General features: G+C 40.4%; 1 protein-coding gene across 1 annotated transcript in view; it reads right to left on the bottom strand.

Annotated features, from left to right (window-relative positions):
• Positions 1–18,378, bottom strand: part of TG (thyroglobulin) — a 137,828-nt gene that overhangs the window by 107,360 nt on the left and 12,090 nt on the right. Inside the window, exons 9-19 of the mRNA XM_054385312.1 lie at positions 16,036–17,091; positions 14,237–14,824; positions 12,845–13,087; positions 12,372–12,509; positions 12,017–12,094; positions 11,479–11,591; positions 9,280–9,391; positions 7,800–8,000; positions 3,611–3,820; positions 1,388–1,542; positions 505–661 (exon numbers count right to left, since the gene is read on the bottom strand). Coding sequence (XP_054241287.1) covers positions 505–661; positions 1,388–1,542; positions 3,611–3,820; positions 7,800–8,000; positions 9,280–9,391; positions 11,479–11,591; positions 12,017–12,094; positions 12,372–12,509; positions 12,845–13,087; positions 14,237–14,824; positions 16,036–17,091 — 3,051 coding nt within the window. The remainder of the gene's footprint in view (positions 1–504; positions 662–1,387; positions 1,543–3,610; positions 3,821–7,799; positions 8,001–9,279; positions 9,392–11,478; positions 11,592–12,016; positions 12,095–12,371; positions 12,510–12,844; positions 13,088–14,236; positions 14,825–16,035; positions 17,092–18,378) is intronic.

Here is an 18,378-nt window from a genome sequence, read left to right as displayed (position 1 = left end):
TATAATCTGGAGCAACTGAATGGATGTAAACATAAACAGACTGTAAAGCCAAGAACCACAAAAACACTGCAGCTGCTGTCTCCACTGGGAAGGCTTTTGAACTCATTTCTCTGAGTCCAACCCAACAGGAACAAGATCATTTCCACCACTGAGGGCCTGCCCAATGTACATTAATATCTGGGACAGTCCAGCTCATGCCCAATGAAGTAATTGTAAATCTCAGTTGAAGTAGTTGGGAAAGGCAGATCCATATGAAAGAAATATTAAATTATAGCTCCTTTCCACTGTGCAGTCACAGCCTGAAAAGAGAAATGTATCAACACCAAAAGCTCAAATCCACAGCTCCAGTGTTTTAAAGACAGACTATTTCAGTGAGCATTTCAAATACCTTGTTAGTGCCTCCTAAGAGTAGACATGGGGAAGCAAAACGATTTCAAGTAGGTTTAATTCACGGAAATATCAGAAGTAAAATGCCAAGCAAACAAGCAATAACCCAAAACTTACCAATATCATGTAAGTCAGGGAGAGAAGCTGCTGGGATGTTTTCCAGCTGAGTCCTCCATGTGACATTCACCCCAAGGCGGTCTGTGCTCAGGCATTCAACATAGACAGTGGAATCATCACAGAGAGAAACTGAGCCCGTGTTTCCAAATGCATTCACCTCAAATTCAGAATTAAATTAGTCAACCTGAGAACTTTCTAGTTCTTGCTTTTCCCTATTCATTTGCACTCTGCTATGCTCAAAAGCAACATTTTGCTCACTGTAAGAACAGTCAAAATGCTCTCTTCCATCAAAACATACTTGAAATAAATACTGGACTGATGTTACATGACTCCTATGGCTACATTTAAGATGATCTGTCAATGTGGGGTCATATATTCATAGAATACCAGGTTGGAAGGGACCTCAAGGATCATCTAGTCCAACCTTTCAGGGTAAGAATATAGTTTAAATGAGATTGTCAAGCACCCAGTCAAGCTGGGCCTTGAAATTGTCTAATGCAGGGGAATCCACCACCTCCCTTGGGAGTTTATTCCAATGTTTAATAGTTCAAATGATGAAAAAAATATTTCTTGCATCCAGTCTTAATCTCCCCAGTAGCAACTTGTCCCCATTACCCCTTGTCTTTACCATGTGACTCTTCGTAAAAACAGAGGTTCCCTTCTCATCATAGCTGTCCTTTATGCACTTGTCAGTGAAAATAAACATCCTGTTTTCCCAGTCACATGTGTGAGAGTACTGCCAATCCTGACATATTTCCTGGCATGCTTTGCTCTTCCAACAGGCAAAGTTCTACTTTGTGTCTCACCCCTCTGGTTTTTTTATAATACAATAAACCCAAACAAATGGAAAAAATGCCACCAGCAAACAAGGACTTCAAATTACCTGGACGTGACATAAACCACGAGCCTTCATTTCATCTAAAATAAATATCTGGAATGCCTGGAGTAATCCAGAGTAATCAGAACTACAAGTCTTCTCAGGAGGCAGTAGTATTTGAAATCGTGTTTGAGCTTGGACTGTCTGAAACAATTGGAGCTCTGAAAATTAAGTAGAAAGGGCATTTAGTAGCCTCAGTAAATGTAGACATTGGATTTCAAAGTTACTCTGAAAAAAAGACACCACCGATTTTTATCTTCCATGAATAGCATCTCCTCATTTCTAGGTGATAAATGCATATGTTGTGCACTAGGGGAAAAGTCAAGTGATATATAATAATAAAGTGGTATTTCAAACTCGAGCACTAACATACAGAAGGATAAAGAACAGTCTGAGTCATTAATGACAGATTTTTATAAGCCCTAGCAGATAGCCAAGAACTAGATGAAAGCTGATCTTATGCCAATACTTAGAAATGAAACTGGGAGGCAACCTTCTATCAACCTCTGCCTCTCTTAGACACAGTTATGAAAAGACGTCTGTTAAAAAAAGGAATTAAGTAGTTAAAGCAATTAATAATAACTCAAATAACTGGGAATCAAGTTGGAGAGAATAGATTTGACTGCTTAATAATAGTGCTGATGTGGAAATCTACAAGGGCCTTCCAGATTTTTGGCAGCAAATCAAAGTGACAAGAACTGCACAAATTGTGACCTCATTGATCACAAAAATAGCCAGAAAATACAAAGGTATAAATTAGTCTCCACTGAATGACACCGATCCCAGGCTTCACAGAGGGTTTGTTATCTCAGATTCAGCACAGTGGTAATGCTGTCATGCCACCTCCAAATGGAGCTTATTCCACAGGCCTGGACAAGCTACAGAACTCTCACTCATTCATCTGCTCTACAGACCCTGATTCCATGACATAGAGTTGTCAGTGCTGAAGCACGGTTCCTAGTCCCTTAGCTCAGAATGGGAAAGCCTGGAAAACTTCTAAGGCAAATGGTTCTCCCTCCAGAGGACACAAAAGTCTGCTTCTTCCTTCAAGGCAGGAAGGCCTCTATCTGTTTTGTTTATCAGAGAGTACAAAAAAGTTGATTTAACCACAATCTCTAAGTGTGCACATAAAGAACAGGAGATAAAACTTTTAAGAGTCTGGGTAACTATACATAGGAAGAAATTACTAATTGTTTTGCTGGGCTCTCCAACAGCATAAAGTTGTCTTCTGATGTGCTAGGAATTTTTGTTTTCTCCTTAAAACCAAGCTTTATTTCAAATGCAGATTACTGGGGAAGTCCTAGGCTTACACTAAAATGCATTTTTGTCTCAGTTTGCCACACACTCCCCTCTCTCTGATATTCAATCACCATCAGGCAAACATGGGTTACTTCATAACACACTACAGAAATGTAGAATACATGATTACAGACAGACAAAAGTCTCTGTCTGAAAGTTAAAGTTTAAACAATTTACATTTGGAAGAGAAGACCTGGCTTATAACTGGAAATGTCTTTATGCAGGGGTTTCTATAACGGATTTCGCCCATCCTGAGATGAAGAGTAGCTGCAAATTTGGCACCAAGATCTGCATTCTCAAAGTTCAGCACTGCTACAAATTGACATTTTGATCAGAATGTATGTCTATTTGAAATAATTGAAAAGGTCAACATTAATATCCAATTATGTGAGCTCTGAACACACAGCTAATTCTTTCAAGATTTAAAGTGCCATTTTTTTCTTGAAAGAAAAACAGTTTGAAAAATATCACTAGTCAGCCAACAAAGACAACAATAAACCTAAAAGAACAGACTGATGCAAAAAGATGCAGAAGTAACAGTGATTTGACTATGCAAATAAACAGTCCAGTCCTGCCAAATTCAAACATCTGGCGCTCATCTGTTCCTCCAAGACTAAGTGGTTCCATCAGAATCACTTCATGGTGCTAGCATCTTGTAACTAACGAAGAAAAATCTGCATATAGATTGAATAACTATTTATAGCTATATTATTACAGAAAAGCAGGACTGTTTCTGGCATAGGAGACAGCCAAGAGACAGATGAAGATGGAAGACAGGACCAATCTGCTGCACCTTAACTTAGCAACTGCCATAAAACTGTTGCACCCAATTATTGTCATTCACACAGTAGTTCTGTGATGAAAGTGGGGGTTTGTGCATCTATTTACAGGGCTCTGCAGCCTCCCCAACTCACAGCAGTTCAGACTTACTCTGGCAGGCCTGGGAGAGCGGGACAGCCGAGACCCATTGATGCTGTTGCACATCACACTGAAAGGATGCGTTGGAAGAGGCACTGTGGAAGCCCTGGCGACACACCAGCCAGCACTGTTGAATGCCCGAAACTTGTCCAGAAGTGTCCTGACAAAATACAGCTCCGTTGAGAACAGACGAGGCTCCGAATGGCAGAGCACACTGCGGACCTTTAGGTACATGAGAATAGGGAATCATTAACGGCCTACTATGAAGTACTTCAGCAAAGAGTCTGCAAACCCTCATATCGACACAGAAAAACTAGACAGCATCCTGTTCTTTGCCCACTCATATCAAGTTGGATCTAGTTTGAGGTCAGCATGGTTGAATTTACTAAAGCTGATGAATATACATACATTGACTTTGGTGGGTAATGCATTGAGTCCAGAAAGTTACATGCATAATCTCTAAGAACAGATAAGTTTAAACAGTCATGAATAAATTTAAGCAGGAAATGAGAAGTAGGTTTCTAACCATCAGCAGAACAAATCTTTACAAAAGATAGCCAGTGGAAATAGGCAGGGCCAAAAAAAAAATTAATATCTCATTTCCTTTCAGAATGTTGTTTGGAAACTAAGATCAGGAGCTCAGTACTATGGCATCTTCAACAGCAGCAGGATGTTTCTGGTGACCCAGCAAATCCTTAACTGTAGTATACAGCTTTTGAACTGGAGCTCAGAGTTTACCCTGTCAACTCACTCTGCATCAGTCCAGTCATTTCAACTCTCATAGCCCACTCTAACAGAGTGTTATAACATGCTGACTACAATCATAATTAATTTCTAAAGATCAGAACAACCCAGCTGCTTCACTCAATATTAGCCAAATCCCAACCTAATTACTGAATATATCTAGCAATATTAAACACTTTTGAGTTTTAGAATTACAAAACGGTAAGAAAAAAAAAAAAACTCCTCACTTATAAATAATTATAATGACAAATATTGGTTTACATCATGCAATTCACTTGCTTGGTGTGTATATATACACACATATATATATATAAATAATTATTTTCCAAATAGCAATGCTCAGGTCAGTCCCAACGTCCCTAGTGACTGGAAAAAGGCAAATGTTGCTAGTGGTTCAGGTCAAAGCAGCCTCTCTCTCCTCTTCTGGTGGATATGTGAAGACTAATTCCTTAACTTAACAGCCACTTTAGTTAAAGTTTAAAACATTGCAGGATGAATCTAGGATCCAGTGCTCACTAAGCATTCCATATCATAATAAAAGGCTTCCATATCTGTCTCTCTGAACCGTCAAACACGTTTTTTCCTAAGTCCTCTTTATAGTGTGTTTTCTGCAATAACTCTGTAAATGGGGCCACTATACTCCTTCTCTTCACTCACTGACTCTAAATCCAGTTACTTTTCCAGTAAAGGTGGCAACCTGGCACCCTTGCTTAACAAACTTTTAATGAATTCCTCAAGATTTGAGAACCAAAAGACATTACTGTACAAGAGATAATAATACTTCTCCTGACCAGTATAAGCAACATCACACATTATGTATAAATTCCATTACTATCTCTTTATATAAAGTGTATAAAAATCAGTCTGTGGTCTGTTGCTCTAACACATTCCTATATACAGCAAGTCAAATCTAGTCTCAACTGTATGCTGTCTTCTGTTTTCTGTTCCAATGAGAGTTGGTGTGCAGACTTGAGAAATTAACCAGCCCCAAAATGTAAGTGATAGACAGTTTCCTGGTGTGCTTCACGGGTTTCAGTTCACAATTGGTAATTTGCTCATTTATTCCTCTGTAGATGTCATCTCATGTGCTATTGTTATCAAGTCTGTCATTGTTCTAACTACTCTTAGACCATTGTTATCATTTTGTCATTGTTCTATTTCTGCCCCAGTTTCTTGGTCCTGTACGAGTGAGTAAAAATCCAGATGAATATTGACATTTCTTTCATAAGTGTTTCTAAAGGTTTCCATAAGGAAATTACTGTATCTAGGACCTTCTCTGGAAGGCTTTTTGTCCTGTTTCTACTCAGAGATGCGGAAAGTGAGCATGAGGATGGGAGATGTGTGTGAGGACAGCTAGGATACTTGGCATCATCTCTCCAGTACATGTCAACTAGAAAAAGTTGGATTCTATCTCTGATGGAATAACTAAGCTAATGAAAACCTCATTGTGTGCACTATGCACTGTGCACTGTGAAGTTATTACTTGTTTACAGCTGTCTGTTCGGATGTTGGAGAGGTTTATTACATCTTCCCACAATACCTTCTTTTGCTAAATAGACAAGATCTTCAAGACTGTGAGACAGTACTCCTTTCCCTTTTTCCTGAACAATTCTTACTAGTTCCCAAGACCAAAGGTAAAAGGCTGGATAGACCGAGGGGGAAAATAACTGTTTCTTCTTTATCCCTACACAATAACTAAGTTGTTTAGAATGAAAAAGCTCCATTACTATTCTAAAACCCAGGAAAATAATTCAAGATTATTTCAATGGCATTTTTATTCAGAAAATAGCAAATAGCTTTCAGTAAAGCCAGGTTTCCACTATATTTTCAAAACAGTTCTCTCTTTCAGCTCAGTCTTTTAAAAAAGAAAGGTCATTAATCATTCAGTCACTATTTCCTCTAGGAAAAGTACAGCATTACAGGATCCCAAGAAATAACAGATGTGCAAGTAAAATGTAAAATCATCTCAGGGTTGACCCACACCCCTCCTTAGGAAATATTCCACGAGCTCCTTTGGAATTCAGAGGGAAATCTACATGAGCTTTCAAGGACAGAAGGAGATACCAAGGACGTAACACTTACAGCTAGTTCTGTTTTTTCTCTGGCCTACTACAAACGCTTCCACTGATCTCTGTTCACCTTCAGAGTCTATAGGAACACCAGTCTGTACTGTTGAGCCATGTGTGTCACACAAAATTAATATCACACAGCACCATATTCCACAAGATATCAGCCTATAACCTGAAAGCAGGATGGCAGCTGCACTGTATTTGTGGAACTGATCAGCTCTGCTTTTCTGAAGAGTTAGACACACATTGGACTGCTACACTCACGTGGCTGGGCCACCCTAGCTCTGCAGATCATTTCTTCAGAGCTTCGTTGGGCATCTCCACAGAACACCACAATGCATGGGGTAGATACAACCCTCAGGTCTCCCTGTGGCTTTTCAAAAAATCCATCCACGTAGCTCTCTATTTGTAGAAGAGTTCAAAAGAATTCTGTTATTGTTGGTTGCCAAACTGGCTGAGGAACTATTTAATTGAATAAAATACATTACAGCCAGTTGGGCAGACATGATCAGGTATTTGGTTGGTGAGCAGGTGTGGCTCTTTACATAGCAGAATCACAAAAGGAAGCTGAAGAAATTTCTTATCATGTGGTCTCATTTTCCTAAATCCACCAACAACTATCATTTAAAAAAAAAATCAACAAAAGAACTATGGAAACAGTAGCATCCTTCAGGCACTAGTTGAAGGGGTTTGGGGTGTTTTTTCCACATCTCTGGTTTCTATTAATCATTACACTTTGGGGCATAGCTTGTAGAAAGTTTAATTTCATTTGCTTCACTTCAATTATGGGAAGATGTTTAAAGGCCATTGCAAGTTAATTTTTTCCAAATGTTTCCCATTTGGATATCTCTTTGGAAACCATGAGTAAATTCCAGTACTTCACAGCTCTGGTCATGCAGAAAATCCTCTGTGAATATGTAGTGTTTTGGCATATCCTTTTCACAACTCTAATCACAAGCCTGGAGCTGAAATGGCAGAAGCATACATATTTCAAATTTTCTATTAATCAGTTGAACAGCTTTTAATCCCAAGGCCAACCCAGAGTGGAACAGGTTCAAGCATACAGTAAGTTGTTCAGATTGACTTTTCAGGTAAGTTTTATAGGCAAATTGGTTTGATTTAATCAACTTTGTAGACAAGGAAAGCTCAAAGATCCATTTCTTTCTCCTTTCTCCCTGATAAAGCACTTGAAGAAAACTGGACATCGTGCCTAGGTAGGTCTGAAATCTGCTATAACACAAAGATAAGCATATTGGTTGAGCAAAAGTCTCCATAAAGGTGTGAACAAAGAAGATTAAATACAACTAAATACTGGAAAGATTTAAGAGCTGGGTTAAATTCCAGACCTGCATTTGCCCAGAGGCAATGAACCTCAAGCAGGAACTCACTTGCACATGAAGGTTTTCCTCCACTTATTCGTGTCCCTGGCACCTCTTCTCCATTGTCAAAGACACACCAGCAGCTCTCCTGATCCTGGCTGCACTGCACGGGTGAGAAAGTCCCATTGTCCCCATCACATTGTGGGACATACCCTCTGCCAGCTTCTTGTAAACCCGTTTTAGACTTCAGCATATTACAGAAACTAGGACCTTTAAAGAGAGAAATTAATTGCAAGACATAGAATTAAATACAACAAACCGTCCTAAAGACTTTAATAGTAATGCTTTCAGTCTGCTTTACTAGAAGGAAGGCAGGCAAGTGATCATGAAACCAGAAGCAATTTGAATCATTATTGAAATAGGAAATTACTTCACTAGTAAAACAGTATTTTTTTCTGAAGATTAAGGTACGTGCTAATGGGTTTGGATCCATTAAATAGTTGAAAAAAAATTATATTTATTTTGCATTTACATCTTTTTTTTTTTTTGCCATGAATGTGGTAGGGTACCATTTAGATGCTGGTCTCCCACAAACAACTGAAGCAGGTACATTAATATAAAGTGCCACCTTCTGACAAGATACAAAAAATTCAGTCCAAACTCAGGTCAAATTTCTTACTAATTTTGTTCATCTGCAAGTGACAGAGTAAGTTTGCAAATCTGTGCAACAAAGCATTACACAAATTCCTTAGATAATGTGCAGTTACTTATCCCTTATCAGGTCTGTTGTACATCTTCACAGAGTTATTCATTAGTCTACTAACTCACTATAATCTTCTGAGTGACTACCTACTCTGGTATAGATGTTCTGGGAGAAGGTTTGCCTGAAGACAGAAGATTATTCTTTTAAATCTTCTGTGGGAGATGGTAAGCAGAAATTTACTAGCTGGAGAACTGAATCAAAAAGCCCAGCAGAAATATAGGCTCTTGAGCTGCCTATACTGCTCAGAAGAGTCAGTGCATGGCCTCTAGTAGGGCTTCTCAATCCCTACGAGCAGAGATTCTTCAACTTTTTGGATTAACTATCTCCTATGAGACTTCAACAGTTCTCTGTCTTTATTTGAAGACAACAAAAATGTGTTATAGATGTAACTGCACCCCATGGAGCAGATGTAGTCTGTGTAAAATGGAATCACTGACAACAGCACATGGCCCAGTTAGCTCAGGATTCACTGCCTTAGAAAGCTCATACATGAGCACAAAGAATTTTCTACGGTGAAAGAAAAGGAAAGCAAAAAAAAAAAAATGCATTGAAGCCTGTTCATCAGTTTTCCTGGACTGTTTTTTTCCTGGTGTTATGAAAGTAAAAGATAACTATTTTCAGACGTTCTTTCAATATTGATGTGCTTGTATGTACCATATCACTGTGGAATTCAACTATAAGCCCTGTGTGTGTCACAGGCATCGTTCTGATAATAGAAAGCATTTGTGCTGCAAAGCATGAGGCTTTGTCACTAGCATCACAGGCTGTGGGTAAAGCGCTACTCACACTCAGGATTGCCATCCAAATCTTTGCTGCCATGCTGAAATACTTCTCCTGACACAGGATCTACACACCAAGTATCTGTGTCAGATCTCTGTAGCACAGCATATTCTCCAGTCTACAAAGAATCAATTTCATGTCATTGCAGAGCAGTATATATTAATACAGACATGTCACAATATATACTACAAAGTTTGGTTAAAATATTTGGTTATATATAATTTGTCCATTAACACAACACATTGAAGAAAACCACAAAACATTAAAATAAAGTCTGTCTAATCTAATACACAGACCAGGCCCTGAGAGACTGAGAGCCCAATGAGATGAACTTCTGGTTTAAATTTGGTTTGAAATGACTATTCCTTGTTTGTCTACCCCTTCAGGTTCAATTCCATGGTTTGAAAGCGTCACAGATCCTATTTTGGGACATCTGCACCCTCTCTCTCTGATATTCTTTCTCTCTCTGATATTCTTTCTCTCTCTGATATTCTCAGATATCTCTCACCCTGATATTCTTTCATGGCTCAGGAAGAAAAGAAAGAGCCCCACAAATGTCAGTCAATTAAGCTGTGTCTTTTAAGCACAGCCCTGCAGAAGGGCTGGGCAGAGGCCAATAGGAGGGCAGCAAAGGTAGGGAGAGCTTTCTCTTCCCAGTCTTCACCTCAAAACTACACCAAGGGCAAATCACCCATGACAAACCTGATCAGCCTCTATGACAAAGTAGTCTGCTCGGCTGATTTTTGGTGAAAGGTGAACATTGTCTACCCAGTTTTCCCCAAGGCTTTTAATACTGTTCCTCATAGCCTCCTCCTAGAGAAACTGATGTGTTACAGTCTAGACAAGGGTGGTGGGTGGGGAACTGGCTGACATGCCACACCCAGAGGGTGGTGATCGATAGCTTTTTTCAAACTGGCCACCTGTCACGAGTGGGATATCCCAGGGATTGATACACAGTCCAACACTGTTTAATATCTTTATAAGTCATCTGGATGAGAGGATCAAGTCTACCCTGATGAAGTTTGGTGATTATAGCAAACTGAGTGGGGAAGTGGACATTTCAGAAGGGAGAGACGCCCTGAGAAAGACCTGGTTAGGCTGGACAAGTAGGCCAACAAGAACTCTGTACAGTTCATCAAGGACAAATGTAAGGTATTTCATCTGGAAAAAACATAATCCAGGAGTGCAGTACAGGCTGGGTTCTACCTGGATGAAGACCAGCTCTGTGAAAAGGGACCTCAGGGTCCTGGTGGACAAGCAGCTCATTATGAGTTGAAAAGTGTGCTGCAGCACCAAAGAAAGCCAACAGGATGCTGGGTTGCATCCCTAAAAACATCACTAGCAGAGAGAAAGAAGTAACTTTCCCACTCAGTGCTTATCAGGATACCATGTTCAGTTTTGGTCACTGCTGTAAAAGAAAAAACAAAATATAGGGACAGTCTGGGGAGAAAAAATTTATTCACTGAAAGAATGGCAAAGCACCGGAACAGGATGCCCAGGGAAATGGCAGATTCACAATCCCTGGAGGTGTTAAAAAATATGCAGATGTGCTTAGGGACATGGTTTAGCAGTGGACTTGGCAGTATTAGGTTAATGGTTGAAATCAAACTTGGAGGTGTTTTCCAACCTTAATGAGTCTACGAGGGGGTCCAGAGAAGGGTCACAAAGATGGTGAAAGGCCTGGGAAGCTGCCATGTGAAGAAAGACTTGACAGAACAAGGTTTATTTGACCCTGAGAAAAAGAAGGCTTAGGGAAGACTTTCTCACCATGTACCACTATTTCAACAGTGGCTACAAGGAAGATGCAGATTCCCTATTGTAAAATGAGAGAGGAAGAAGAACTGGGTACAAATTAGTCCTGAGAGCATTCTGATTGGGCACAAAAGGAAAACTTTTCACACCAGGATCAGCTATTGGAATAACCTCCCCAGGGAAGTGATGGATCTTGCAATATAGGACATGTTTAAGATTCAGATGGATAAGATAAGAGGCCATTATGTTTGTACCATGCTTTTGCCAAAAGAAGTTGAACCAGATGGTCCTTGGGGTTGCATCCAACCTGGGATTCTATAACACCGTGATTCTGTGATTCTAAATTCTGCTTTACACAGGGCAACACCGTTAGTTTTTTCTTAACATTTTCTTTCAAGTTAATAGGAAATCATATGGGATGCTTAAGGAGCATGTTGTTCATGTTAAAATCACCTCAAGGCAGTAGGGGATGAATAGATCAGCTGCAGAGGCACCCAGTTTTGAATCGCTTTGTCTCCAGCTGGAAATTAAGGCGTTGGTGCGAGATCGCTGACACGATGTCTGGCCTGCAAGAGGAAAACATACATGCATGTTGAAATAAAATCGACTTCTCAAACCTAAGACAGAAAAAGGGCTATATCCCCAGGTCCCTCACACATCTGCATTAGGCTCTGCTACAGCCTAGATTCCTGATTGGTGTTTGAAAACTACAGAATAGCAGGAATGTACAGGTTGGAAGGAACCTTTGAAAACCATGGAATGGATATCTGGTCCAGTCTCCATTGCTCAAGCATGGCCACCAGCAGTAGAGGGTCCATTTTCAAATCATGCAAGCCAGAATCACACATAGTGAGGTTAGCAAAACAAGTATAAAATTAGCAAAACAAGTATAAAATTCCTCTTTCCTTCTTTTTTTTTTTCCATTTTTGATAAATAGGAAAATTTGTAAAAACAGGCAAAGGCAAATATTTAGGGAGAAAAAACAACTCACATCTGGGGAGTTCTGCTGAGCGTGAGACCAAGGAATCCATGACGTAACGTCCTCTCTCATCCACACACCAGCAATGACCTGGCCAGAGAAGAAGAGTAGTTGATTTTAGAGGTTGTACTGCAGTATTCTTTGTTGCATGCTGGGAAGATTTTCATTCTCAGCAGCACTGATTTTTGAGCCCAAAGGAGCTGCCAGTTGTGTTGCTCACTCCATTCAATTTTCCACCCATCTTGCAGGTCACTTCACCTCTCTCCACTTTGGTTCCAAGAATATAAATCTTCTATCTGTTTATTCGAATTCTGCTTAGATTTTCTTTCTTCAGAAAGCCTAGAGTATCTTCTTAGCAGTTGCTCACCTGTGCTCTCATAGCACTGAGTTGGCTCCCAGTTTCCCAGGCCATCACACTGTGGGATGTAAGGGAGAAACCCCAGCTGTGTTGCTTCCCCAGCAGAACGTTTTGAAGTGATGTGATTGCGCCAGTAGAAATGCAAAACTGTAAGAGACAAGTTAAAAAAAGCCATTAGTGGCCAGTACAAGATATATTAAATGCACATGTCTGCAGACACCTGAATGTTCTCTGCAATTTGGAAGGCAAATTAACACTGCAAGTACATAAAGGCTGGTAAGCATCCAGATCTTACATATGCATCTTGTAATACATATAAGATGTTTGAAATCAGTTCTTGGTTGACAGGTTAATTACAATGATTAATTATACCTACTGGGTTGCACCTGTTCTTCAGCAAAGTTGAATTTGACGTAGAGTACTCCTGCACTGAGTTGAGGCATTAATCTATTTAATTCAGCTTTCGTCTCTCTTTTGCCTACCTGAGTGTGCAGCCAGCTGGAGAGCATAGTCACTGCCTGATAACAGCTTTTCAGAGACCACCACTTCTGACTCATAAGGCTGAGAAGAGCGCAGGAGGTCCTTGTCTGTGAGCTGTATTCCATTTGCCATCAAGAAACTCTCTCCAAAAGCAAAGTGGGAACGATTTGATGCTAGGATAAGCTGCTCTGCCTCCTCCAAAAATTTCATGGCTTCCTGCTTAACACTTGCACATATACCAGGACCTGAAGAATCAGATGAATGCCTTTGATTTAAAACCAGTAAAGATTTATGTGTGAAAATTAACTGGCCTTTTAATTAGTATCATATTTCCTTCTGCAGTCTACTCACTTGATTTTCAATTGTGTAATGAACCAAGCAAACAAATGAGGCTTGTGAACGTTAGTTCAAGAATATCAAGAACCATCCAGACTTTCTACAAGTCTTGTGCCAAATCCTTGATGATTTTAAGCTACTTTCTCCTCATTGGTTACAAATGGGGTTAATATGTTTCTACAGAGCTGTTCCTCAATTTCTGTCATTTAAAAAAGTGGATAGTCAGAAGAGAGAGAGAGAAAGGAAAATGAAGGTATAACCCTTAGGTCCACAGTGGCAACTGACACTTGGCCTGTCTTCTCCATATACCCAGTGACTCAAAATGTTTAACACACTGAACCAGCTCAGTGAAAGCTTCTCTGCTAAAATAACTCTCTGCTCATGTACTTCATCCCTTACATCCCTCATCTGCCCACATCTTTGATACTCCATGTCCATTTGGAATTTGGGTATTCATTGTCCTGTTTTGTCCTTCCAAATGAAAATTACTATGCCATGAGAATGGTTTTAGTGACTACATTTATAACACAGGTCACCTGCTGAAGTAATCTCAGACTCAAACAGGTTTGGTAGAGATCTTTAGACAGAGGGTGACCAGACTTCAGTGCTAGCCTCACTTTCCTCCTAGTTGCTTCTAAGAGATATCTGTCACTCTTGACTGTGTAGCAAGAAACAGTAAAGAAAATTCCTCTCACCTCATTTTAAGGCATTCTGGGGAGTAATTTACAGCACAGTGTTATCCTGAATTTCCTATATAACTCTTCATGCACTGTTTCCAACTCCAGAGCATCCTTGGCCATCTGGCCAAGTATTTTCTGCAAAAGCATTATGTGTCCAAATTCCAAATTATAAAATCTACACAAACATCATATGGAACTTTATTCTCCCTTATTCCCAAAGTTGAGAGACCATTTATTTACCAGAAATTAGTTGTCCTACATCTGGTGGCCAGTGACAATGATGATCTTTCCAAAAATGTATTGTTTCCTTCTTCACAGCACTTGAAAGGGCTTTCCTCTTATGTCATAAAAATAAAGACCAGAAACACTGTTACTTACATGCTGGGACCTGGTTCACTTCTGCCTTTGTTCCTTGCAGCTCTTCCCCTTTGCTATCAACACACCAACAATCACGAAGTTCAAAGTGGCTTAATGGAGTGCTGAAATCAGTATAGGGTCCTGGGTAATAGCTCAGTTGTTCATTTAGAAGCTGCCAGAATATATATGGATCCAGTAAAATGTTCTCAGATGCATAGGTCACATTTCCTTCCAGCACTTCAGGTGGGAGATCAGTGAAGGAGGAATACGTGGTGAATACTGGAAACACATTCTGGTGCCCAGCCTCATACAAAGCTTTAATAAAAGCTGAAAAGCCTTGGGAAGATGCTTCTTTATATCCAGTTATGATGTTCTGTAGACTAGCAACAGGCAGGGGCTTGCCTTCATTGTTCTCTGCAATCCATCTTTCATACCACTCAAAGGCTTGCTCAGGAGGGCCACTGCACTGTACCTGCCTCCAGGCACCATCAGCATCACACTGTGGGAGGTAAAGGCTGGAAAGCTGAGACAGAGCACTTGGGTCTGACAACAGGAGTTTCATAGCCTTTGGAAACTCTTGTCCAGCTGTTACTTGGCAAGCACTTGGGCCTGGGGAAAAGAAAACCATGCATACCACATCTTATGAATGTGTTGAGGATATACAATACCCCTTACTCTCCTAGTACTATAAACACCATTACTTAAACTTGGTCACTTATCCTAGTGCTAACAACAACATTTTTGGCCTTTACTAAGATGACTAATGCTGTTAAGCTCCCATGCTGAACCAAGATAAGATTCCAAAGGCATGTGAGCACTGAAAGATGTATATAGACATGACTTTAAAAAGGGTATTTGAGCACATTATGTGCCTGTAGTTCATACTGAGGCAGGGGAGGGGAGTAGGTGCTTGATGCCACTAAAAGCCTTCCTGAATCTGTTCATACCAGCTAGGTATTTCCTGCTACACCTGATAATCTGGCAGTTCAGCCAACCCCTGCAGAATCAACCATCTGAATAGCAGGATAATACTATTTCTCCTTAGACTTAACCAGAATGTTCAGCTTCTGTTGTACTCTCTATTTTCTACTAGATATTGTTGCTCAATATAACAATTAACAGAAGGGCAAGAAAAGGTAGCTTATGGTGTATAAGCAAACAGCAATGACAAATTGATGTCTGACAAGTCATTTGCAACTCATTTTGCCCTGGCTGTGTCACCTTTATGAGAAACCTATTAGCCTTTGAATTTTTCTCCTGCATTTGAACTCTTGTGATATCCTACAAAGTTGAGTATATATTCTTGAGCTAAAAGACTAAAAGATATTCATGGTTTAAGGCACTGAAACTTTTCAGTTATCAGGACATGGATGAGTCAGTGACAGTGCCCAAGTGATCTGGTCCTGGAAGTAAAAGGGCTTTTTCACTTGGCATGGCTCACATTCAGTTACACAGATGCTCCATGTCTCATGGGAATCATGGATGTTATACACAGTAGCTACCCACTTAGGTAAAGACATTTGCCAGTGGCATGCTCGTTAACCAGGAGAGTTTCCAGGCTTCTCTATTTCAAGTGTGACTACCCTACACACTAAAAGAAGAGGGGAAGATCTCTAAGGCTTAAGATATCAAGGTTTACATACATACACTGTATTTCCCACAATTCTCCTGCAACTGTAGGGCTGATTTGTTTTACTGCTAGGTGAGAATGTTGTTTGCATACATCATCCATACATTTCCAGATACAATCAATTACGAAGAAAGAATAATTTCCAACACAATAAGGAAGCATCTTTGAATTCGCAGTCCCTAGCACTTACATTGCATTGGTTTTCCAGATTTTTCCCTTATTCCTGGAATAGTCTTCCCATTCAGATCAACACAGAAGCAATTTATTCCATAACACTGGAGTGGCAGAAAGTCTCCATCCTTGGTACAAGAGGGAATAAAAAGATCTGATCCTGCAGGCATGCTTTGCTTCAAGTTTTGCAGGTTTCTCCTCTGCTTCTCACAATCAGTGGGACATCTAGGACGTTTGCCTTGAACTCTCGAGCCTGGAATTTCCCTACCTGAGTTGTCCAAACACCAGCACTCTCCTGCATAGCACTGAATTTCTTCATATCTCCCCTCCTTGGTGCATGTTGGCACAAACAGGTCCCTTGGCTCCTCACCGCAGTCTTTGGATCCCAGCGCTAGTTTCACAACTTCACCCAAATCTTCAGCAACACTTTTGGGGACAGAAATCACTTGTCGAAGAAAAGTAAAGAACTCTGGTAATTCCAGAACAGAGGAAAGGAATTTCATCATATTCTGATTGTCCTGTAGAGTTACTGTGCGGCCAAAGCTGCCCACGAGAGGTTTGCTCAAAATAGAACTCCCCTTTGATACCTCCAGAGAAAATGCCTCAGCTGATTCCAGAAGACCTTGGCTGTTATCCCTCTCTGCCACATCCTGCTGTTGGAAAAATTGGCCAATGCTGTATTTCCCACCAGTGCCAAGTGCCCCTGTGAAGTTAAAATGGATCAAATTCTCCAGGAACCTTCCTCCAAAGAGGTTTTCTTGAAAACGCTTTGGATTGGCAGTAAACTGCAGTGCCATTTGAGCCAGCTCCCTTGATGGGAACAGCCCTCTGATGGCTTCACTAAGGGTGGTTTCTAACCCAGGAGTCTGGCTGCTTTGTGCAAATGGGGACAACAATCCAGAGTCCAGAAACAGCTCCTTGAAGGAGGGAGGGCAGGGTCTTGAGAAGCCAGCTATTTTTTCCGACTTTATATCTGGCATGGAAAAGAAATTAGGCTGACTGAGGTACCCAGCAGGGCCATAAAAGATTCTCGACAAGGCCCGTCGCCTCTCAGAGATGCATGCTTGTTCTTCACCTAGACAAAGAATAAAAATCAAAACAAAACAAAATTTGGAAACTCCAGAATCTGTAACTCTAGGGCTATCTTTCAAGCAATCTCAGCAGAAACCACCACAGTTAACCATACACACCAATAAGGAAGTTTAAACAGTTGTTGAATATGGTCTAGAAATGAAATCTTCCAGTCAAGACACAAAGTGGAATGAAATACTCCTTCACCATTGCTGAATTGTCTGCTCTGTGGTCTTTTTCTGGTTCTATTGTTTTCCAGTGTAAGTTCCCATCTTTGTTCCTTCAGCAGAAAGAATGAATAAAGTATTTTCCAAACACTTTAACTCTCACACAGAGTGCTCACTGCTAACAAAAACCTTTGATGATTCAGCTGCAATATGTGAATCTAAGAAAGAGAAATAGACTGCAGAAAAGCAGGCAGTTATTTCAACCAATGCCCACTAATGAGGAATTCATGGAGGCTTCCTACCTAAATCTTCAGCTTCATAGTGAAGTGTTCATTACAAGAGGTCTGAAAACAAACTGTTAAGATTAGCAGTAACGGGGTGCTAAGAACCAGATAGCATTCACAAATGAGCTCTAAAGTAAAATACATGTAAAATTTCAATAAAAGTAGTCAAATGGCAGAATACTTGGGGTACCAACCGTGGCCTTGGCTACCCATATCCTGAGCCATGTCATAAGTGTATATCTATCCTGCCCCATCTGTATGTTCATACACAGAAAGCAATGGCTCTAAGTTAGGATGCAACACATCACTGAAGAAGGACCTCTGTAAATGTCAGGTTAATGCTTGAAGGACATCAAAAAAAGAAAGACTTGGTAGATAAAAAGACACTGAGGACCAAACAGACAGCATAGTTATGGCACTGACTGGATCTCTGGAATGTGTGCAGCAGCTCGAAATATGAATATAACGGTCTGGGTTCAGTCTCCAGTTTGGAATCTCTGTTGCCTGCAGAAGGATATATGGAAGCTCTATATTTTCCCCATGTTTCTCACACTTTCTCCCTAAACACCACAGCTGTCCTTGTAGGGGATGGAATGATGGAAAAACAACTTTGGTCTGCTCCAGCAAGGCCTTCCTTGGGCTCTCCATCCTATACCCATTAATTCCACATTCAGGCAATATAATAAAGCAGTAATGAATCCTATTAACAGTAAGAATATAAGGTGGAAATCTTAAAAGCTGCTAAAATAGATTACCAAGCAATCTGAGGCTCAGCATCTTTCTCACTCCTCCCTTCATAGCCTTGTCCTGCTCTGCAGTTCCTGGCAAGGTTCAGGGTCC

This window comes from Indicator indicator, chromosome 12 (assembly GCF_027791375.1).
Source record: "Indicator indicator isolate 239-I01 chromosome 12, UM_Iind_1.1, whole genome shotgun sequence".
NCBI lineage: Eukaryota > Metazoa > Chordata > Aves > Piciformes > Indicatoridae > Indicator > Indicator indicator.
The sequence above is the reverse complement of the archived record's forward strand: the minus strand, read 5'-3'. Positions and strand labels throughout refer to the sequence as shown.